A 23,936-nucleotide genomic window follows, 5' to 3' on the forward strand; every position below is an offset into this window, starting at 1 on the left:
CAGGGGGAAAAATCTGACAAAACTCAGTAGACACAATAAAAGTTATCAAACAGCAACTGATTAACTGACTATAGCACTTTAGGATACTACTTAAGATTGAAACCATTGTCAGCTCTGTATCCAAGCTGGCTTACATACTTGGGAAGTACATTGAAAACTTGACAAACTTAATAGTGCACAATTACTTTCATAGATGGACACAAAGAATGACATGCTGTTTTTATATCAGTGTATGAATCTTGAGCTTATTTAAATCACAGCCAACTTTGTTACATACCGACTTTACTAACTTTCCTCATAAGCTCTATCTTATAAAACTGCTCATTTTTTTCCTCCTTTGGCCTGCAGAGCCAGTTACCAGAAAATCTTTCAAATAGTTTTGGTAATGAGACACATTAGCATACAAATTGACTTCAAATGCCTTGGGGGTTGCATGAAAACCTATCACTGTGGCCAAGATGGCAAAAAAAAAAAAAAAAAAAAAAAAAAAAAAAAAAAAAACAAGTCAGGATGGTAAGAAAACTTGGTGGAGCTTTATAAAGTAAGAAAGCAGACAGACGGGGGTAAGGGGGGAGATTTAACTCCTACAAGACAAGAATTACCTTTCCAGAGAAGATGGCTGGTGGCTAAGACCAGAGATGAGGACTTGAAAAAAATACCCTGGGCTCCTCCATTGTGACATTCATGGCCAGCATCTGACAAGTTGGGCTCCTCTCTGTGTGGGAGGGGCTGGCCCACCTCATTGAGATAAGGAGTGACAATCAACTCCCCAGTGTACCAGTTGTCCACTTTGGGCAGGGTCCAGGTGATGATCTCAGAGCAGGGGAGGGGGAAAAGGGTGTGGGCACATTAGTAACTCTGGGAACCTCTCAGGGTCTGAAGGAGGCAGGGACTGGGGAGGTCCAGGATGTGACCTAAGACAAAGGTGAGGTAACTGCCCCCAGGAGTGCAAATCACCTGGGTAAGCCAGGTGCTGGGGAGGGGGTACTTCTAGGGAAGCAGCTGACTTCCTGCGTGAAAGCAAATCAGGGAGGGGGATGTGTACAAGCATACCCGCTTGGAAAAAGTGGCCCTTTTCTCCAGCAGACCTAATACTTCATTCTGTGGAATTGGGTATTAGCAGGCAGGGGGTGGGCCCCAAGTCTCTGCCCTTGCCAGACCTGAGTCAGAAGCTAAGGGAAAGTTACTCCTTTCATCAGTTATTTCCAGCGTTTTGGGTTTGTTTTTTTTTTAAGTCTGGGAGATGCAAGTGAGAATCTCGGGGGTGGGGGTGGCACAGAGCTAAGGGAAATCCAAAGTGGCAGCAAAGGCAGTGCTGAGCCCTGGGTTGGTCGATTGTGGCGGGGAGCACCATCCTGAGAGCACACCGGGGACCACCTCGAGACCGCCTGGTTCGGGCCCAGGTCTCTTGGCAGGGCTTCCATCAGACCCGGCTGGCCCGGCCCTAGGCCGGGTGGTCGCTCAGGGTGGTCCCATACCCTGTCCACTCCTCCAGGGCAGGGGGCGGCCTGGCCCCCAGGGTGCAGCCTTTGGTTCCGGCCCCGCCCCTGCCAGGCCTCGGTAGGCCACCTGCTGTAGAAGCTACCGGAAACTCGCTTGGTAAAACGTTCCTGCACATAATCTGTTATTTCTGCCGAAGTGTGTTTTTCTTCCAAGTCTTTCAGGGCACAAGTGCAAACCCGGAGACAGGTGGGTGGGGCGGGGCCGCGGGAAATCTGAGCGGAGGCGGCCTAGGCGTGCTGAGCCTTAGAGCCGCTGCTGAGGTGAATGCGGAGCCCGCAGCCTGCCTTGGACTCCTTGCCTCAGGCTGCCGGTTACCGGTCCGTCTCCCCGCCCCCAAGTGGAAGCTTACTTGGTTTAACGCCCTCCAGAATCCGTTATTTCGGGCGGTTTTTTTCAGGTCTCGCGGGGAATCCACGGGTAGGCAGGGGCGGGGCCGGGGAAATCGGCGCAGCCGCGGCACAGTTCGCGCTGGGCCGTGGAGAGGCGCTGAGGTGAGCATGGTCCGTAGAGCGCCAGGGGCCGCCGAAACCCGCCCGCCCGGGCTGCAGGGAGACCCCATTATCTCGAGGTCCTTCACCTCAGGCCTCCAGGGACCCTTTCAGCCAACCCTTAGTCCCCGCTCTAGGCCTGCCTGGAGACCCCAGCCGGTTATTGGCTCCGGGTCCGTGTCCGGAGGTGCCTTGAGAGACGGCCCGGCCCCAGGCCCTCCCCCCTTGCTTCCCCGGGACCTGTCCGGCCTGCCCTCGGCTCCTCGCCCCTGTTGCCCTGAGACTCGGCCAGATCCCTGCCTCTCATCCTGTGCTGCCCAGCAGTTCCCACCAGCTCTTGGCCCTTTGTCCCTTCTTGCTTGTAGACGCAGTCCGGGGCCCTGGCCACGCGGCTGGGGTTTCCCTGACTCTCCTCTTGAAGCCGTGAGATGCGGGCTGGCCCTGGGCCCCTTGCCCCACTTGCCCTGAGACCCTGGCTGCATTCTGGTGTCGGGCCCCAGGCGTTCAGCCCTCTTCCCTTGGTCCAGGAATGCCTGGAGATCCCTGCCGGCCCTCTGTCCCTTCTCCTGGGCTCCCTAGACATGTGTCCGGCCTTTGGCTCCCAGCCCCACACTACCCCAAGATCCTAGTCAGCCTTCGGCCCCTCATCTGAGATGTGCTGAGATTCCAGCCAGACTCCTACCACTGGTGCGATTGCCCCTACAGCCCGGATTGCAACAGCTGCCCCAAGATAACGACTGCCACTGGGCCCCTCCTCCTGGGCTGCCTTGAAACACTCAGTCTGCCTCCCTCCCTCACTCTTGCCGAGGTCTTCTTAGATAACTGTCCAGAGTTGCCCTGGGCTCTGGAACCAGCAGGGAGGTGGCTTAGAATAGCAGGTCTTCATCCCTGCCAGACCTGGGTCAGTCAGCCACTGGTGCTTAGAAACTACTAGTAATGCCCTTCGTAGAGAAAGCATTCACACATATCATCAGTTATTTCTGGTTTCCTTTTCTTTGCCTTTTTTACTTTTAGTCTCAGCCCAGGTGGGTATCTACAGACACTAGTGGACAGGAACAAGGCAGAGGCAGTGCTGAGCTGGAAGCCTGCAGCTGAGGTGAGTGTTGTAGCCAGGACTACTATCCCAGCAATGGGGCTAGGGGAGAGCTCCAAGTACTCCCTCCCCCACCGCTTTTCCTGCTAAATGCGTTCCTCCTGGTGACTGAGCTCTCATTTTCTGGTGATTGAGTGTCCTGATCCTGATATGTGAGTGTCCTCCTATTAAGTGAAAATTCTCTTCCAGGTAAGTGTTTTCCTCCAGGTGAGTGAGAGCCTTCTTCCAGGTGAGTGATTAACACCCCCCCCACACACACACACTTCCTGTTGAATGAGTACTGTTCTCCTGGTGAGTGGTGAGTTTTTCTTGTGTCTTCCTCCTTGCAGAGTGATTGTCCTGCTGAGTGGGTGCTCTCTTCCTGGTGAGTGTTCTTGTGATGCATGCCCTTCCCCTGATGATTGAATGTGAGTGTTCTGGTGAGTATCTTTCTAGTGAGTGCTCTCCTGGTGAATGAGTACACATCTCCTTATGAGTGAGGGTTGTTGAAAGGGTCTGTGAAATACTACATCACATCCATGCCAGGGAACCATGCAGAGGCAGGCAGGCACAGGAGAAAAATTATTACAAGGCTTATTAGAGGAACCATATTTCCCCCTGAGAGAGCACATGGCAGCCTCCACTCTCTAGGTAGTAGCAGGGTCTGGGGAATAGGAAGTCAGATCGATGGGAGTTCAGGTGGGTCTGGGCAGAGAGAGGGAGGGGCCAGCTGTATGGGGGGAACTCCAGGACAGGGAGGGGTCGGGTCTAGGTGAAGCTGAGGACCAAAGGTGGACATAATGCTGACATTCCCCTCTCTGTTGTTTAATAAAAATAGGGGGTACCAGGCCGGGAGGTATGGGTGGAGATAGTTTCTTCTGGAGCTCTTTCTGCTGTAAAGGGGCGAAGTAGTCAGGAGTCCCTGTTTCGTTTGCTCGGCCGGGTAACGTCCAAGAAGCATCTGCTTGATAGTAAAGGTAAAGGTCCTCCTTTTTCCATGACAATAGTTATTTAAAATATAAGACACAATTAATAAAAGGCAAAATTGCTGTTAAGGCAAAAATTGCTGTTAGCAGCCCAATGAATATGCCATGGGAGGACTGATTCCCAGAAGGGGTATCAAAGACATGAAATTGCCTTTTCTGTCTCAGACTGGAGACATAGCATGGTACCTGACTCCCAGCAGTAACCTGAGGAGGAAGTAGCAGAGATATTTAAAGGTACCAGAGCCAGAGGGTGTCATGGGCTCTTTTGGCTACTTCGTGCTTGCCTGGGGGCATAAAGGAATCCCTGGAGTAGGAGGGTCCGAGTCTGTGCTGGGCCTGTCTCTGGTTGCCTGAAGGAACAGGGTGGCCTTGACTTGTTCCCAAGTAGTATCCTGGGCAGGGGATGTTACCTGTTGAAAGAGACTTTTGGAAAGATCAGGCAAAAAGCTGACAAGGTCAGTTAACATGAATGACATAGGAGAACACACATTGGCCATGGGCCAGAAAAGTTCCATTTGGAGTATAAGCCCAATTGTAGCCCATTACAGGGAATAAGGAATAACTGGACTTGGGTCAAGGAAGGCAGGAAGGGGGTGTCTAGGGTCTTTTGGGTAACTGGGTAAGGGAAAGCATAATGGACTAGTTGGGAGTACCAGTCAGAGGCTACTATAAATACAAATGGTAACAAAGGCAAGACTGTTAACTTTCTGTCCAGTTAGAAGGCAAACAGGTATTTCTCTTGATCTCCTGACTCTGATTGATTTTGAAAGGGTGAGTGTAAGGTGACTCCATTTAGGATGTCATCTCCTCTTATTCCTTTCCATGGTTTTCCATTGTCAGGACTGGGGGTAGCTTGTCCCATTTGGCATTTAGGGTTTGGACTCAAGGCCTGGGCACTGTCCCTGAGCACTTCTGCCCAAGACTAGAGCCAATTTTTAGCCTTCGGTTGGATATTTAGAAGTGAGTCTTGCTCCATGCCTCCAGCCTGGCTCTGTGCTGATTAGCTGGGAGACAGAGTTTTAGAGGGATTCTTTGTGCCCTGGATGGCTTTAAACTGTGGTAAAAGGGCTCTTTGTTAGAAAAGCCCTTTTAATTTCCAATTAAAGCAACAAGGAGATCAGTGAAATAGAGGATACCTATAACTTGTTAAGGATTGACCAACAATTACTTGCCAGAGTTTTTTTTATATATATATAAAACCCAGTAGATGTTTTTAAACTGAGACTGATTGGCATTCTAAGTACCACCTATTGTCTCAGGGCAGCCTGCTTAACACTCTGGATAAAAGCATTTTTTCTGGCTGGCTGAGGAATCTGATTTAGGCAGATCTCAGTAGGGACATAATCTCAAGTCTCTGGTAACCCTAATTTATCATTTTTACCTTGAAATAACCCTTTAGGACAATTTTATCTTTGAAACTTTTTTGTCTGGGAGGCCAGCTACTCCCCACAACTTCCCAAACTTTTACAAAAGGGGATGCCTTTTTTAATCCCTTTTCCTAAAGTAACTTTAAATTGCATTTAAATGCTTCATTGAAATACTGGGCTATACCCTTTATCTCTAGGCCAAAGATTTATCATTTGGTCATATACCCCTTATGGTCTAACTTGTAGGAATAAATACTTAAGAACCAAATATCTAAGGTGGCTTGTATTTTTACCCCAAATTAGCAGGCTTTTGGTCATGCATGATAGAACAAGGCCAGAGTCTGGGCGAGGCTGTGGCATCTTTTGTACCTCCTTCTGGTTATATATATTGGTTAAAACCTGGTTCGCACTGGCTTTTGCAGGCTAGTTTAGGCAGCTATGCCTCGGCACAGTCACTCTGGTCCCTTGATCTGAAAGGGAGTTGATAGGCGCACAGGGGAGAAAACAAATAATTAAAACCTTAGCCTTAGTTTCTTTGGCTTATAGCCAGAGGTCATAAAGTTTTAAAACAATTAAATAACAACTTCCACTGACAAAGATTTTTAGTAAGCAGAGTACTTGGTAACCTTTAAACCATAATCATTTACATATAGACAAATAGGCATGTTTGTGTGTGCATAGATTATATTACGTGATTAGATTTTAAAATCAGCCACTTAAGGTTTTTATGAATTACTTTCCCTAATTATGATTGAACCATGTGTAAGTTTAAAACACAAAACTTTGCCAACAACAAGAAATGTTTAAACAGGAGACAAGACACAAACAGACATGTGGTATAGCATAATGGCACCGCTGTTCAGGTGGGAGTAGTCACAGAATCAAGTTGAGGTCAGCACGAAATCGAGTTGGTACGGAATAGCAGCTGAGCTCCCATGATGCCAAGATGGCGCATCTGCCATATGGTCAATGCTGGAGATAGCTAAAGATTTTGACAGTGAGGGTGCATTGCTTCTGGCACAACTGGAGCTTCAGGTTCAACCCCCACTACAAAGGCAGAGGAGGGGTCCCACAGAGGAGTGGGGGCCTTCCAGAGGGGGCCCTTCATGGGAAGGGGGCCTCTCAGAAGAGGCTGCAGATGATGGGGGGGCCTCACACAGGATGCTGCAGAGGAGGGGGGTGCCTTGCAGGGGAGGCTGCAGAAATTGGGGTGCCTCATGGGGGAGGCCACAGAAGTGGGGGTACCTCAGGGAGGCTTCAAAAGAGGGGGTACCTCACGGGAGAGGCTGCAAAAGAGGGGTGAGCCTCACAGGGGAGGCCACAAAAGGGTGTACCTCGCAGGAGAAGCCGCAAATGGGGGTGCACCTCGCTGGGGAGGCTACAAATGGGGGTGTCCCTCACTGGGGAGGCTGCAAATGGGGGTGATCCTACAGTTGGAAGGGAGAGGTTAAGAGAGAGGGAAAGTTCTACCTGCCTGAGTGCTCACATAAGTGGAGTTTTAAATTGGGGGCCAAATTTGATTGTAAGAAAATTTAATTCTGTCCTTTTCCATGGTCAGTGACCAGAGGCAAAAGCTAGCTGCAGAGCATCCTCAGTAGTGCAATGTAGCTTGAACAAGTACCTACCAGTGGAAAGGATCATCACCCCTCTCCATAGTGGTCCCCGGCCACGGAAGGACACGGGTATGAGATCCAGGCACTTGGCCAAGATTTCGGTCAGACAGCGGGGGTACAGAAATCAGAAACTGAGAACTTTGGTCAACTGGTCACTGACCTGGGGTAGGACTTAATTAGCCGGTGTTGGGCATCAGGTAGAGTGCTTGGTTAGGAGAAAGTTACTTTGTTGGTCCTCTGGTGATTGGAGTGTAGGATCTCAGGCTAGGTCCCAGGGAAGCTGGTTAGACCCCCATCCGAAGTGGAGGGGGGGGAACAAATCCACCAGGAACCTATCCCAGTATGGGCCACCAATGAAAGGATCCATGAAAGGATCTGTCACATCTATGTTAGGGGACCACACAGAGGCAGGCAGGCACAGGAGAAAGATTATACAAGGTTTATTAGAGGAGCTATATTTCCCCCTGAGAGAAAGCACGTGGCAGCCTCCACTCTCCAGGTAGTAGCAGGGTCTGGGAAATAGGAAGTCAGGTAATTGAGAGTTCAGGTGAGTCTGGGCAGAGAAAGGGAGGGACCAGCTGTATGGTGGGAACTCCAGGGCAGGGAGGGGTCAGGTCTGGGTGAAGCTGAGGACCAAAGGTGGGCATAATGTTTACAGTTGTCTTCCTGGTGAGTGCTCTTATCCTGGTGAGTGAGGGTTGTCTTCCTGGTGAGTGAGTGCTCTTACCCTGGTGAGTGTACTCCTGGTGGTGAGTGTCCTTTTCTTGGTGAGTGAGTGTTCTTTTCCTGGTGAGTGAGTGCTCTTACATTGGTCATGAGTGTCCTTCTCCTGTTGAGTATCCTCCTCCTGGTAAGTGAGTGCCCTCCTCTTGGTGAGTGAGTACTGTCCTTCTAGTGAGTGAATGTTCTCATCCTGGTGAGTACTCTTAAACTTATGAGTCCTAAGTATTGTGTTTTCATTCATGGACTTGTGGATATTGATAACTGGCCTGGAGAGCCTGGGAGCACAAGCACCACCGTGTCTTACCCTTTTGTGAGGAAGCTGTGTGTATACATAGGTGGTCATTAGCAGGGTGATAAATCCACGCAGCGAAATGGGACTGGATATTCCACTGCCTTAGCCTGTGGAGGGCCATTTGTGTACTGTGGGGTGACTTTTTTGACTGCACTGGTTTACCCTGATTTAGTCCTGTTTAACTTCAGGTTCTTGGAAATGCTCACTGTGGACATTGACAAAGGGGTCAGGTCTCCTGAAGGAGACCTCCAGACTCTGGAGGGTGGTGGGTTCAGTCCCAACCGAGCTGAATGCCTGGGCCTGAAGAAGCAAAGAGATGTTGTGGCCTGGCCTGGTATCACTTCACCAGCTGCCGTACCAGGCCTCTTCCTGGCTCTCTGCTTTCATCTTCCTGTTCACCTGTACCCTCTGTGCTCCAGAGCCATTCTGCCTTGTTCTGAAGCAAGGGAACAGATGAGATTTGTGTACATCCACCTGCTGAGTGATGGAATTCGTGTTCCTTACAGTTCTATGTAAGTCCTTCTCAGCAAGGACTGTCTTTTAAGGGTAGGTCTCCCATAGTCCTTTTTGATTTTAAAATAATTCCATGAGTTACAAGTTGTCTGTTACTGATAAAAGGAGAAGTTTGTACCATTTGTCTTTAAAATGTTGTAATTGATGCAAGTATGTGGGATTTTATGGCCTAGATGTTGAAACCAGAGGATTCTGGAACCTGAATTGGACTGTGGTGTTTCTCACTGCTTACTGTCAAGGGTTTCTGCAGGTTGGCATTAGAATCTGAGTGTTGTACCAGAGAGATAGTTGTCATGACCACAGGCCTATTGGTAACCTGGCTTTGGTTATGTCATCCCTAGGTGACATTCTTTCTTTTCTCATAGAGCTCCCTGAGTGGCAGTGAGGGACCAGAAGACAGCGCTGGTTTGGAGAAGCTGGGGGTCCAGATGTGGATGGGTGTCCTGCCAGCTAGGCCTTCTTCTTCATTTTAGGCCCTTTGAGATATAAATGTAATGCACTCATTCTATTATGCCTTAGTGTGTATAAAAGAAAGTACATTCTCTTTGGGATATAGTTGGGTTCCCTAACTATAGTTAGAAACATGAATTAGGTGTGTGTAGGCCCCTGACACAGCTGTGTTCCTTGTGTGGTATGGTGGGGCCCATTCTTTGAAGATGCTTGGAGTTGAGGTATAGAAGTAACAAAGACTAGTGAAGGTGAAGGATGAAGTTATGGTCTCCTGGACAACACTGAGGGGGGGGGGGGGGTGAGGTGAACATAGAGGAAAAAACAAGGATCATACATAGCTGCGAGGGATCAAGGAGATGCCAGCTGCTGGATGGGCAAGGCCACTGTCACTGGTCTGGGGCTTCTGTGAATTGGCTGTGTACATTGGAATGTTCTGCAACATCCCTGGCTTCTACCCACCATGTGTTGGTGAGGGGTACATGCTCCTCTGTGTCAAACAGAAGTGCCTCTAAACAGTACCCAGTGATCCCTGGGGTGAGACTGTCCCCTGTAGCTAGTGGTTATCCAAATTTTAAGTGCTCATAGTTTTCTGATAATGTCTCTAGGAGATTCTGAGTTAGTGAGTGAGTGTTGTATAGTCCAACATTCTGTGTGTGTCACTTACCTAGGAGTGTATGTAGCTGGTGGCATTTACCCTCAGAGCTATTTCAAAAGTAGGGGCTCTGGACTAGATGCATGGCTAAAGAGGTAGAACACAAGCCTAGCAAGCTCAAGGTGCTGAGTTTAAAACCCCAGTATTACTAAAAAGTTGAGGTCCAGTTGAGTATGATGGTGCATACCTGTAATCTCAGGACTTGGGAGCCTGAGCCAGGAGGGTTTTATGATGCAGGGCAACCTGGGCTTCATAGTAAGAGCCTATTTTTTTTGTTTTGTTTAAAAAAAACTAGGACTGGCTGGGTAGTAGAAGGATAGTAGAAGAAGGATGACTGGGCCTGGAGCTCATTATTCTCAAAAAGAAAAAAATGTATTCTGATGTCAGGTAGAAGTCAGACTCATACTCAGCAGGAAAGAGGGAAGGCTGTGTTGGTAGTACATTGGTATGTCCAGATACCCACAAAAGCCCATGTACGATAAGGAAATAGGCCTCAGGTTTTCACCCTGCTAGAGGGTCCTGAGCTCTGGACAGCAGGAGTCCTGGCTTATGCTTTTAACCTTGGGTGACCTTGATTGAAGAACCCAGTGACCTGTGACATCTATCAGCTTATAAATGAGTGGTGTCTTAGCTCCCAAATTTATGGTGATTTGTTAGTTACCAAGCTGTTAAAAACAAATACACTTTCTATCCTCAAACAAGCTCCAACACTGCCACCTTAAAATCCATCTGTCTCCTCCCCTGTGAACCTTTCTCCTTCCCTCCTCTTCCTCTCCCTCTCCAGACTGATGTTTGAACTCAGCCTCATACTTGCTAGACAAGTGCTCTACCACTTGAGCTTCAGATAGCCATAGTCAATTTGTCATTTTCAGTTGTTTTTTTGAATAAGGTCTTGAATTTTGGCCTGGGTCTACATGGCCCATGATCCTCCTATTTATACTTCTGTAGGTAGTGTTAGGAAAAAGGAGGAGAACGGAAAAGGAATGGGCTGGATTCGATCATAAACAGGCAAGGACGGTTTATTGAGGAACAGCATGGGGCACAGACCTTCCCGCAAGTTTGGAGGTTGTGCCCAAGAGCTGGGACAGGAGCTGGATTTTTATAGGAGGTCCAAGCAAGGAGGCAGAGATTAATGAAAAAGCCACTAGGTCATGGAAGGTGGGGGCCTTTCAGTTGGACCCACAATGGGATGTTTACAGCTGGGCTTAGGTGGATTGCCCTGCCTGCACTTCAAAAAAGTTCACACATACATGGGATTTTGCCTGGCAGATGGGCCTGGGACAATAGGGTGGGGGTCAATACTTCAGTCACGATGACTGGGCTGGGGGTGGGGACTACCACACCCTGCTCTCTACTGGTTGAGATGAAGATCTCTCTCTTTACTGGTCTGGCCTTGAACTGAGATTCTGCACATCTCTTCCTCCTGAGTATCTAGATGACAGGTGTGAGGCACTGCTCCCAGCTGTCTTAATCATTTTAGATTTTCCCTTTGCTCACTGCCTCCCACCCACCTCCCAAGTGGGGCTTGGTGCAGGGCCTGGTGGAGAGTGGTGTAGAGTCAAGCTATTTGCCTGTTCGACATGGCTGCTAAGAATTCTCTTTTCTCTTTGGGTACACTGGACTCAGGTGGAAGAAAAACAGATCCATTCAAAGATCTACTTCATCCAGATGGAGCTGGAGAAGATGCAGATGGAGCTAAGTCACAAGGAGGTGCAAATGGAGTTGGAGAAGGCAGCCAGCAGGAATGCCAAGAATTGTGAGGTGGGGTCAGGTGGGATGGCAGCAAGTTAGCCAGCCTGGGGTGCAAGGAGCTGTGTATAACATCTACCGGGCTGTAAAGATCATGGTAGGGAGAGGGGCTGGGGAGGCTCCAGGGGCTCTGCCAGGCTGCTCCTCTGAGGCTACCTTTGCTGTGGGGCAGGTGCCAACATGGCTGGTACAGGATTGCCTAAAGTGGTGACAGCCTCAAAATGTGTTGGCTGCTCAGGGAGGCCATAGTACCAACAAACCTACCTGTACTGGGCCTCTTTCTTCTCCTTCCTCTGGAAGACTTGGAATGTGGGTGTGGCAGGGAATACCAGGTGGTGTGGGGAGGTTTGGTTTAGGAAGCATGGGGTCCATGTTGGGTCTGCTGGGGTGGTTATAAGGTCCTCGGCAGAGCATCTGTCTGTGTGCTGGCTTGCCAGCAGCCTTGTGCTGAATGAGAACTTCCGTCTGCAGCATTTTAGTTAACAGCACTTTGCCAGAGGTCTTGGCTAAGTCTGCTCAGTGTGGAAATGCCTTGTAAGTCTCAGGCAGAGATAAACCATTGTCTCTGGACTCCCTGCTTTCATGAGGATGGCAGTCTGGCCTCTATCTTTATTCAAATGCCAACTACATCTTTCCTAATCAGATAAGCCTTTTTTCTTTTTGGTGTTAGTATTGTGGCTATCCAGAATCTTTGCTCTCACTTTTGTTCAAGGCTGGTAGTCCATCACCTTCGGTTCTGGATTTTTGCTGATCAATTGGAGATCAGAGTCTCTCGAATCCAGTCTCTGGACTAGACTTAAACTGTGGTCTTAAAGTCTAAGTCTCCTTAATAGCCAGGATTACAGGTGTGAGCCCTGGGGCTCAATCTAGTCTTGATGGGAACAGCTGCTAATGGGTCTGTTTGAGTTTGCAATGCGTATTCCTGGCCATGGTGTGTTGTCTTGGCTCAGAGAGCTATCTCTGTTAGGGAAGGCAGGTGCAGGGGCCTAGGATTGGTATCTAGTGGTCATAGCATCTACCCAGAGGCTCTGGTTTCATTATGGTTTTTCTGGGCAGAGTCTCTTGAAGGCAGGACCTGCTTGTCTCCACTGTCCAGCACTGTGTGGCATTGTGTGTGCTTAGAACATTGGGATTCATGAGGGGGTCACTGCAGGGCCCTGGAAGGTTCTTCCTTAGAGAGAAAGACTGAAGACACATAGGGGCAACCTAGCATGGGCCTGGCCTTGTCAAACTGCCCTCCTAGAGGCCTGTTCTTCCAAGCCCATAGCTATGCTGAATTGGGGACCCATGAGTTACCTGGCCATGGGTAAGTAGCACAGGGCAAGTAGAAATGGTGAGACTAGGGTCTGAGGAGCTGTCTGACCCCCTCTTCTGTGCTTGGGAGCATGCAGTATCTGTAGAGACAATGTTTGTGCCATGTTTGTCCTTCTCTGTCTCCCTCCCTGCTTGACTCAGCTAAGAGCCTCATGTATGCTAAGCACAGGCTGTACACAGCTGTGTTCCGCTAATGTAGCATGTTTGTTCAGACAGGGTCCCCTGTATATTTAGGGGCTGTACTTTCAATTACTATTCCCTCAAATCCCTTTGAGTTATTTGTCAGCCTTCCCCCATGGGGCTGTAGTCCTTTGTGTGCTTTTATTAATCCTTCCTTTGTCTGGGATTAAAGTACGGTGGGTAAGAGTGACAAGGTTTTACTCTGAGTAAGACTTGAGCAAGTTTCCTAGTTTGAGATTGCTTCCTTTCTGTCATTCATTTTTCTTAAAAGTGTCTACTTTGTCCTGGTGGCCCCTGTTGATAACATTTAGAAGCTCCTTGAATGTTGATTAAATCTTGTTAATTCATGTTTTTTTCAGAGATTGTGAACCTGAGCTCAGCCAATCTGAGTATAGAAGCAAGTCATGTTGGGTTAAGGATAAAGAGGAAGCAGCCAATCTGCCTGCTTGTCTCGTGTGTGTGTGTGTGTGTGTGTGTGTGTGTGTGTGTGTGTGTGTGTGTGTGTGTGTGTGTGCTTGCTTTCTTGCTTGTCATATTTTTGGTTGATGGCACACCCTTCTGCAGGAGTAAATTTTGCTTGAGTTCCTTTTGAGTTGGCATACTACTCCTATAGGACACCCCAACATCCAGAGCCATTTCTAACAGTAGTGGCTCTAGGTATTGTTTGTGTAGGAGCTATCATAGAGGCTTTCAGGGAGAGAGCATCCCTGCTAGGCTCAGGTGACAAGCCATCACCTCTGTCCTTCCAGAATCCTGGTCCTGTGCTTTGCTTCCTCCCTTCTCTGTGGCTGACAGAGACCCTGTGAAATCCTTGTGGGATCATGGAGTAGGAGGTCTGAGCAGAGGTTCCAGTTTTGTCCCCTCCTAACCAGCTTCCCCAAGCTTAATTGTTGTGGCTCTTAAGGGTCTGCATAGTGTGGCAGTTGCAGGTAGGCCAAGTGTAAAGTGATTGTGTTTACAGGTCAGTGTTTGTGCCTTGTCTTGTTCCAGTTATCTGGTGGTTGCAGGAGTGTACTCATTTAAGAATGATTTGAAGCTTCTTTCCAAGGTTGATTCTGAATTTAAAATTTTTCCATGTTCCATCTCCTCCCTGCAAAGATGGTCTCTGTGAACAATGTAGAGTGTGGTGTGATTCATGCCAGGTGCCTTCTGGGACCTGGCTCCTTAGAGTAGGGCTTGGCTCCTTTGAATGGAGCCTGTCTTGCTGCTGTGCTAGGAACATTGGTGCATGCATGGGTTTTCAGATCTTGTCCTGGTTTTACTTTGGCTTGGCTGATGGGCCTGTGGCTTTTCTGTGGGCCTGAGTGGCCTGGGGCTGTCCTGATGCCTCTTTGTGTTTGTATCTCACTCTGGCCAAGTTCTTCCTTGTCCAGAGCATGAAGTGGACTGCAAGCAGGAGCTTCTGGCCTGCATTTAGCAACTTCAATAGTCAGAGACCTAAGTGGAGGAGAAGATGCAGGAGCAGCTGGAGCACTACAGAGCAGTGCATGCAGAGTCTGGACACCACCAACCAGCATTTGCATGAGTAAGAGCATGGCCTGGCTGCAGCCAGGGAGATGAATGGCAGACTCGGGGAGGGCTCCTCAGTCTGGGGTTCTGGGGGTTACCCTTAGGCCTTTAGCTACTTTCCAAGGAATAAGAATATGGTTATAACTCCACCATGGTGGCACTGAGAAATCTTCACTTTAAATTAGACCTCTCATGGTGTACCTGTACTTTGGCCATGATGGTAGTGACAATATTAATTTTTCCTTCTGTGTTTTCTAGTAATACTGAGTACTTTTTTGGTCTTCCTAACTAGGAATTTTAATGACTGGCTGATACATCTTGTTTTCGCGCGCGCGCGCACATGCGTGTACGTGTGCGTGTGTGTGTGTGTGTGTGTGTGTGTGTGTGTGTGTGTGTGTGTGTGTGTGTGTGAGATAGATGGTCATATGTTCTAGAAACTTGGTTATCTTTTTTCCCAGAAGATGCCAGTGAGTGGCATCTGGATTCCTCTGGATTTGCATTTCTTTGATTACCAACGAGTTCTGTTAGCATCTCCTGCATCAAACCAGGGTGTGAATGAACTGTAGTCCAAGGGAAAGCTTTGCTTCATCACTGTATTTTGGAAACAGCCTGACCCTGACTGTTGGCATTAGTGGCGAGAAGGCCCCCCCCTCCCCTGACCTTTCCTGTCCCTCTGTGTGTTGAAGATCACAGGTGCCTAGAGGAGACAGATGAATGCCTCTGGGGAGTGTGCAAGGCTGCTTCACATCACTGGTATTCTGCTTCTACAAGCTTTCTCCATTTGATAGACTCAGAACAGACTGCAGATTATTTTGTCTCTGTAGCACCAGGGGCATGTTAAGATTGTTTCTTCATCTGTCTACTTAATGAGCATTGACAGGAAACACAGGATGTGACTGGCTTTTAGTGAATTTAGCTCCTATCCTTCACTGGCTGCCCTGGGCCTTGGGTGCTTGGCCCCATGTGCTATTCTGTGATGGAGGGGAGCCTTGCATATTCTCAATAAAGTGAAGAGGTAGGGCCCAGAGAAGCCACTGTGGTTCTTTAGTCCTGAGTTAGAGCCTGCATGTGGCTGCATTGCCCTTTACCCAGTTTATGGCTCTCCTTAATGTGAAGCTGTGGCCCCAGCCCCCTGACACTGTCCTCCATCACAGTCTGGCTCTCCTTAATGTGAAGCTGTGGCCCCAGCCCCCTGACACTGTCCTCCATGTGACTGTGATGGAGGACAGTGTCAGGGGGCTGGGGCCACAGCTTCACATTAAGGAGAGCCATAAACTGGGTAAAGGGCAATGCAGCCACATGCAGGCTCTAACTGAATCCAGTGAGACATGCTCCTTGTTGGACATGGAATAATACCTCTGTCCTCTCAGGGCTAAGTCAATGTGCACTGTTGTGACAGAGAAAACTGTGCAGGTTTGATGGAGGAGAGCACTATATGCCTTCCCAGAGTGATGTAGGGGAACAGTGTTGCTGTGTTCGAAAGGGTTAAGGGTTAAGGACAGGGAACAAATGCTATGGCCTCTTTGCAGAAGGTGCTGAGGTACTCTGGCCCAGGCTACCCAGCATCACTGTGCTGCTGGTTGGATCCAGTGCCTTGCCCTCTGAGTGCTTGTTCTATATTTTTGATGTCAGGCCCCATTTGCTTGTTTGTTTATGCAGCTGATCTGGCTGTTCTCATAACCCTGACTAGCATGCTCTTCCTCCAGTGTTACAGGGACTTTTGCCCAGACAGGTGCTCCAGAGTGAAGGGTGCTGGTTGCTTCATATGGACTCACAAATCATCCTGGAGGTTGCTGGATGGACAGCTGCTCTAGGACTGCCCTCTTTTTGAGTCCTATGTTTCCTCAGTAGTTTCTGGCCTGGCTTGCCAGCGTGGCAGTTCTGTTCTGAAGGCCATCTTTCAGCTCTCCAGTCTGGATGGCTTTCACAGCATAGTCTCGAGGACGACGTCAATGTCATGTGTTCAGTATTCCAGAGAGGAGATTGCTGCTCTGAGTTATGTCCCCACATACTGTTGGGACACAGCACAGGTCTAGTCATGAAAAGTTCAAGGCAGAGGGTCTGATGATGAGAGGCAAGGTGTTGAGGTGGGTACATGGTGGTCAGGAATGCTGGAAAGTACGAGGCATTGTGGCTATCAGGCCTTAGGTCAGCTCCATCCTGGCTGGAGGCAGCTTTTGTTCTAGAGCCCCTCAGTGGGACCAGCTTTCTCTGTGGCCTAGCTGTTCCCACATCTGTCAGCTTGTGGCAGACAAGGCCAGTCCCAGTCTGGGAGCCTCCCCAAGGAGTTGGTTTCATCTGCTGGTACCACCTTACTGGGAGAAGGGGCTCTTGTTCTTACCTCCAGGTAGCAAAGGGAAGGTGATTGTCATTTCCTGTTGCTTCTTCTTCCCTGTGGAAACTGTACCTACTTCTCTGTGCAACTGGGCCTCAGTGACTGCCCAGTGATACTCTGTTTTCAGACCATCAGTGCATTGAAGAGGCAGTCTCAGAGATGCAGTGGAACATGATGGACCAGGAGGTGCAGGTGACATGCCTGGGGTTTGAAAAGCAGGAGCTGGGCCTGATGCACAGGGGAGGGGCCTGGGACTCTGCCTTGCACTAAGTCCTGCAGTGCAGTTCTCATCCACAGATTGCAGGAGGGATCCACATTGAGTTCTCTGAAGCCAGGACACTTAATTGTCAGAACAGGGTAGCATCTTAATATTTCTGAGCTAGAACTGGAGCTCCTTCCTTTCCTCCATCTTGAGGTGCTGTGTCTTCTTGGAGTGTGATTCCATAGAAGGATTATCATGAGTATGGATTTCCCCTGGGTCCAGTGCCATTGGCTGGAAAAGACATTCCAGGGGCAGAAGACATAAAAATCATGCATGGGCATGTGGCATGTGGAAAGCCACATGCTTTCCCCAAGAGCTGACCCTCACCTTGAGCAGTTATTATCTGAAGAGCATTTTTCCTTGGAGGAAAGGAGTGGGCAGGCCCCAGTGGGCCCCTGGATACCAGTAGCTATACCAGGATGGCACCCATTGTCCCATGCAGATGAGGATGTGGAGGCCACAGTACTGGTATAGGGGCTAGTCCTGGACTTGGCATTCTCCTGAAATAATCATGTATGGTCCATGCTGGGAGCTGGCCTTGCATGTGACATACTCTCCTTTCTATAGACAATGACAAGAAGAGAATCAGAAGATCAAAAATCTGCAGGCCAGCCAAGAAACAAGACCTTGAGCAGAAAGTTAAGATGAGTTGCCTTACATCAGCCTGCATGTGGGTCCTGTAGAAAGCTGATGGCCTTGCTCTCCTGTTACTCCAGGCCTTTCTTAGCTGGGATGCGCTATGTAGAATGAGATGGTATTAGCTGATTGTCCCTGTGTGTCCCAATGAGACAGTGCACAGACTCTTTGCTGGCCAATTGGGCTAAACCAATTGCTTTGGGAGGCTCACATCCTGATGATGGAAACTTCTGGACACCTGAGGGGTGAGTAGCCATCAGAGACAATACCCAGTAGGCTTTGGATTGTCCCAGAATTGAACTGCCAGAATACAACTTAATTGTGTCTCCAGGCCAGGCCACCTGACCCGCATCAGGCTGTGCTGCTTTGCTGGAGTAATGGTGCCTTTAGCTCCTTCCTGTGGCTTCTATTGCCTGTAGGAGAGCATTCACACTGTGGGAGAGGTCTCAGTCAGCTGGCTGTCTACCTTCCCTGCTCTCTTTGCTGGCGAAGTCCTCCTTTGCCTTCTTTGTCATCTTCCTGACTTTTATCTCTCCCTCTGAGCCCTTGGGCTCTCCTCAGAATCTTTATACAGCCATTGGTCCTCTGTGTCACCTTGTTCCCTTGACTTGACTCGGCACCTAGACAGAAGTGGCTGCATTGGGCTTATTGATTGGCTGACTGACTTGGCTGGTCTTAATATTTTACTCATCCTGTTCAGTGACTTGTTGAATCCTAAGGAGAAAGATACAATAAGGGAAAGCCTGTCCTGTCCTTGCAGTTATTTGGGTGTGTTGCTTGTGCAGCAGCAGCGGCAGATTTAAGTGTCAAGGAGGTATCTTGGGTGACAGGCACATCCTGCTGTCAGGAAACTGAGGACTGGATGGTAGTGAGGTGCCAAGGACATGGCTTCTGGTGTGTGATGGGCAGGGCTGCTCTAGAAGTGGATGACAAAGGTGCCACCCAGAGGCACTCCTGGTGAAGGCAGGGTAGGCTTCACAGAGGGCCTGTGAGGTAAGGGCCAAGTGGGTGAGCTGTATCTATGGGGTTGCCTTCTGTCCTGTCCAAATGACCCTGGTCATCTTAGTCACTCAAAACTTGCTCACCTGAAGTTTGGCTGCTACTGTGCTGGTGGGAATGTATGACTATGAGTTTGCCTGTCAACTAGAATGTGGCCAGGGATGATCCTGAGTTGTCTGGGTGGGCCAGGTGGCCTCAGGGAAGTGGGGAGGAAGGCCTGCCCCAGCTGTTGCCAACTGTGAGAAGAGTGGGAAGGGTCCCTGAGCCAAGGGATAGAGGTTCCTCTTGCTGCTGGAAAACAGTAGATGGATACTCTGAAGCTTCCAGAAGGATCATGGCCAAGCTGGTACCTTGTGTTTAGCCTATTTGGTACCTTGTGTTTAACCCATTTTAGATTTCTCATGTGCAGCAGTAAAAGACTGATTTATTGAAGCTGCTGAATATATGCAGTTGCCTTAGCAGAGCAGCAGAGACCTAGCTTAGGGTAGGAAAGGCACATGGTATCTGTGAGAGAGATGTGATAGGCACTTCAGTGTTTCTTCTCCCAGCCTCTGCTGGTACTTGGCTGGTGTTCTGAGGGTAAATGCCCATGCTGGCAGCATTGAAACATTGCCTTATGAGCACAAAAGAAACTGAGGGTCAGAGAAGCCTCTTCTTATTTACTGTACAACAAGTTTGAGTTGCACTAGGTCTGCTGGCTTCTGCCTGGGGTCATCTGCCTTTCCCTCTACTGTCCTTCTGGTGATTCTTGCTGGCCTTGCCTACTGTGCCCAGCATGCACCAGGCTACTGTAAATAAATCCTGTCCCAGTCCAGAAGATAGCTAGTGTCTGTCCACCACTTTGGCCCTTGTCAGCCATCCCTACCTCACTGAAAGTTCCTGATCCTTCCCCATTTGGATGGTGAAGAGTCTGTTCTTTCAGGACAGCTGAAAGCTTGGGGGTACCACAGAGCCTCTGACCCTTGTGCTGTGCCTCAAATCCAGCTTGTCTATCAGGTGCCAAGATGGTTCCACACCAAGTACCTTTCTTTTTCTTTGCCCATAGTATTATTAGCTTTGAAATTAATTTTGAAAAGGTTTAGATCTCTAAAGTCATTATGTGAAGTCCTGCAGGAATGCTTGTTGGCTGTATGACATCTGTTCTATCTGCACAGTGAGGAGTGGTAACAGCATCTGCTCACACTGAGTGCTCATATTATACCTGTGTGTAATGATGTTATGATGAAAAGTTACTCACCCTGTATCTGCTGGCCCATAGAGGGCTCTGTAAATTTAAGAAGCACTAATCACAATCCTGTGCTGGGCACCCCATTAGAGGCTGATCCAATGCACATGGTCCTCATGCCCTGCTTTAATTCCAAAGGACCAGTGAGGATTACCTTTCTGGACTATGGATTGGTGATGTGCAAGCGTGTGGGCAAGTACTGCCCCTTGCCTGATCCTCTAGGCCTGCCGGTCCTAGCTTGTCCTGGGGTTGGGGGAAATTTGGCTGTGGCATTAAATCCATCTGTATGGGACTTGACATCCTGCAAGATAGCTGGAAGATGGAGAGCAATGGATCTCAGGGTTCAGGACTGGATCTGCCCTGTGGCCACCAGGTTTTCCTGATTTGCACTTGAATCTGTGAGACCAGGATGGATTGAGGCTGAAGTATGGCATGGACCTTTAGCAACTCAGACCAGCAAGACTACTTTGAAGCAGATTTGGAACATTCCTATGTCTGAGCTCAGGCAGGCACAGAATGGACTTAGCTTTGTCATTGTCATTGTCGGTTTTACATGATAATTGTTTGGTCTGTGATGAGGAGGTCCATAGTTGTTGTCTTTTCAGAAGCTGCTGGTGAAACAGTGGAGAGGGGATAGATTTAGGACTAGAGTACTGTTGTTGATCGACAGCTGGATATAGAGTGGGCTGTAGGTTGGAGTTGTTAGGTGGCCTGCCCCTAAGTGCTAGTGTTGTGATACGGCACAGGGCTATTCCCATTGCCCTTCCCTTCTGTCTAGTGTTCCGCTGTTTATGTTCTCCAGCATAGGCTCTGCTTGCCCTTCCATTGTGATCTGCAGACTAATAATTTCCCATCGGTCACAGGGAGGTGAAACACTCATCCTTCCAGATGAGCCACTGAGCATGGACCCAGTCCTATGGAGTTTGTTTTGTGTGCTCAGGATTTAAGATTTCCATCTCCCTGGTTATCTTTACTGATATTTTGGGAAAGGAGGCCAGGATTAAGACTGTCTTGTAGAACTGCATTGTCCTTGGTAAGAAATGTATGCATTATCCTGCCCATGTAATTGTAGCCCCCCTGTACAGTATGTTCTCAAATAAAATAAAATACAATTTAAAAAAAAAAAAAAAAAGAACTGCATTGTCCTCAGAAATCTGCCACCAGCCCATGGCAGAACTGCCTTCATTTCTCTGTCTCTTGGCATACTTCTTGAATTCTTTTTGCCTTGAGACCTCAGAGGGTGCATTCTGGGACAGTGTTCCCCTTTGAACTCCACCTGCAGAACAGGCTTATGGAGGCTGTCCCAGCAGGTTGTTACTGGATATTTCTTCCTCTTCTCTGTGAAAGTTAACTACTCACAGGTATTCCTTCTGCCCCGGGGGCCACTCTGGCCTAGTGAGAAACCTCTGGGTCTTGTTTCTTATTAGGAAGGACACAGGCCCTTTGTGCCCACATGGACTAGCCCTGTTGAGTAGATGGCATACTGGTGTGTCCAGTGTCTGCCACATGGCACTGTGCGTCAGGCAGTAGGAGCTGCCGCTCTGGCCAAAATATCATAGGTTTCTACAGCTAGCTGGAATTTCCACTTTTTTCTTGAGTCCTTTGCAACTATTTTTTTGCCCAAGAGCCCTGTTACAAGTATGGCTGGTCCTTAGGAGGTCATGTGCAGCATCAAGTCTTATGTTTTCCCCTCCATCCTGTTCTAGGTTCTGAGTAGGGTTGCCTGTGTCTCCTCCAGGACTGAGCAGGAAGGAGGAGATGGATTTTGTGCTTCTCTATTGTCTTCACTGAGGAAAGGGTATCTGTTAGTGTCTGGAAACACCTCCCTGTAATCCCAGCTATTTAGAAGACTGAGATCAGAGGATCTGACAGTGATGTTTTTAAGCCAATCAAGATAGAGAAGTCTGGGAAACTGTCTCCAAAAAACTAGCAAAACTTCTGATACTGGTACCAAAAATGAAAAAAAAAAAGTATCATTCCTCCCAGGTGTCAAGACCCTCCAAGGGAGTGAGACCTCCCCCAGGTGATAAGGTTCCCTGAGATGATGAGGCACCCCCTCTCCTAGAGCACAAAATTGCTCCTGGCTCCTGCTGTGATGAGCTGGCAAGATCACATCCTGTCCTAAGGAAGTATCTCCTGGCCTGACTGGGCTTTCTGGGTTAGAAGGAGTAAACCTTGTGATGGCCCTGGTCTCCAGAAGCTTCTTGGGAAGTGGCTTCTGTTCAGGGAAGATTCTTCTGTGCTTCACTTGTTGTGCTGCAGGGAGCTAGTATTTTGGAAGCCTGAATGCTGCTATGTGCCCATCTCCTGTGCAGCCCCACTGTGTCCTACTTGTTGCTAGCCTTGAACTCAGTAGACCTGAGCTCCACTCCCATGTTATACTCTCATGGGGGAGGCAGACCTACTAAATTTGGTCTCAGCAGAATCACCTTGAGCTTGAGGGCAGCCAGGGCATGTGCACAGCATATGAGGCCCTGAGTTCAGATCACATATGCTTCTTGTCACAGCACCAAGGAGGGCAATAAAAAAGAAGGTTTCCACTTTAAGGTGTTATACCTATAGTCCCAGGTCCTTGGAAGGGTGAGGCAGGAGGACTTCTTAAGCTTAGGACTTCCATGGCAGCCTAAGTAATACAGTGTTGAGTCTTAGGTACTCCCCAAACAAACAAATCCCATGGAGTTTAGAGAAAAAAGCAGACTTTTCCCCTCCTTCTTGCTTTTCTTGGGGGTGGGAGGTCAGCAGTTTCAGGGTACCTTAAATCCTTCTGGGCAAGGAGAAGCTTGTGCCGAATGAGATTGAGCATGGGGCTGGGACTGGGTGAAAGGGGTAGAAGCAAGGGAAAATTTAGTCCCTCTACTGTGGCTTGTGTCCCTGCAAGAGAAGTTGCACATTAGCGGGTTGGCAAGTCATGTACAGGTATGCATGACAGCTAGTTTAGGGACCTACTCCTAAAGCTGCCTCAAAGCAACCCGCATTTGTGGCCTGCAAATATGGCCTTGATGTGTGTGTGTGTGTGTGTGTGTGTGTGTGTGTGTGTGTGTGTGTGTGTGTGTGTGTGTGTGTGTGTGTGTATGCATGCATGTGTGTATGCATGTGTGTGTGCCAGTACTAGGCTTGAACTCAGGGCCTGGGCAGTCTTAGATTTTTTTGCTCTTAGATTTTTTTAGCACTCTATCACTTGAGCCACAGCTCCCCTTTCAGCTTTTTTGGTGGTAAATTGCAGATAAGAGTCTACAGACTTTCTTTCCTGGGCTGGCTTTGAACCTTTATTCTCACATCTCCAGCCTCCTCAGTAGTTAGGATTAAAGGCATGAGCCACTGGCACCTGGCTCTTTCTTCTACTTACGTTTTTTTAATGATCTTTAGTTGTCAGAGGGGTTACCATTCATTTTGAGCACATTGCCTCTTATTGGGTCTTTTAGGGGTTATTTGGGGTAGTCTGACCCAGAATTGTTGGTGTATGTTGATGTATGGCTACTGCTGGGTGGCACTGCTCCCTTTGTGATCTTGGCTTTTTGTTGTTGATTGTGAGGCTTGAAGTTGGGGCTTGGGCACTGTCTCTGATCTCTTTTGGGCAAGGCTAGTGCTCTACTTGAGCTACAATGCCACTTCCAGTTTTCTGGTGTTTAATTGGAGATAATGATTCTCACCGACTTTTCCTTCCCCAGGCTGGCTTGAACCATGATGCTCAGATCTCAACCTCATGAGGTTGGATTATAGGCATGATCTACCAGTGCCCAGCTGATCTGGCTTTTTTATGTGGTCATCTTTTGCAGACTTTCCTCAGCCCCACTGCTTTCAGCTAACTCCAGAGGTGTGGCTAACTGGAGTGTGAATAGTCTTTGTCCCAGAGTCTGCCTGCATCTGGGCAGCACATAGCTGCTTTGGTCTGTTTCCTTCCCTTTTCTAGGGACCCTTGTCCCTGGGGTCCTCATCAGAAAGATACATGAAGTAAGTGTGGCTCTTTTCTGCGGCAAAGCTCTGGCTTCCCACAGGGCTCTGTGCCCTCAACTTTGGATTGGGAACAGCACTCCACCCTAACATCATTTCCCACAGTGTGACACTGGT

General features: G+C 48.8%; 1 protein-coding gene and 1 long non-coding RNA gene across 3 annotated transcripts in view; one reads left to right on the top strand and one right to left on the bottom strand.

Moving 5' to 3' along the window:
* LOC138836809 (uncharacterized) overlaps window positions 1-641 on the bottom strand; it is a 39,276-nt gene extending 38,635 nt beyond the window's left edge. For both annotated transcript variants that reach the window (XR_011375065.1, XR_011375064.1), the window contains exon 1: window positions 603-641. This is a non-coding gene — a long non-coding RNA (uncharacterized lncRNA). The remainder of the gene's footprint in view (window positions 1-602) is intronic.
* A 1,126-nt stretch (window positions 642-1,767) lies between these two features.
* The window catches only part of LOC138836785 (uncharacterized), a 44,172-nt gene continuing 22,003 nt past the window's right edge, over window positions 1,768-23,936 (top strand). Inside the window, exons 1-3 of the mRNA XM_070035426.1 lie at window positions 1,768-1,994; window positions 3,006-3,087; window positions 11,286-11,420. Of these exons, the coding sequence (XP_069891527.1) occupies window positions 1,768-1,994; window positions 3,006-3,087; window positions 11,286-11,420 (444 nt within the window). The remainder of the gene's footprint in view (window positions 1,995-3,005; window positions 3,088-11,285; window positions 11,421-23,936) is intronic.

Source organism: Dipodomys merriami, unplaced genomic scaffold (assembly GCF_024711535.1).
Source record: "Dipodomys merriami isolate MVZ:Mamm:240054 unplaced genomic scaffold, mDipMer1.0.p SCAF_26, whole genome shotgun sequence".
Lineage (NCBI taxonomy): Eukaryota > Metazoa > Chordata > Mammalia > Rodentia > Heteromyidae > Dipodomys > Dipodomys merriami.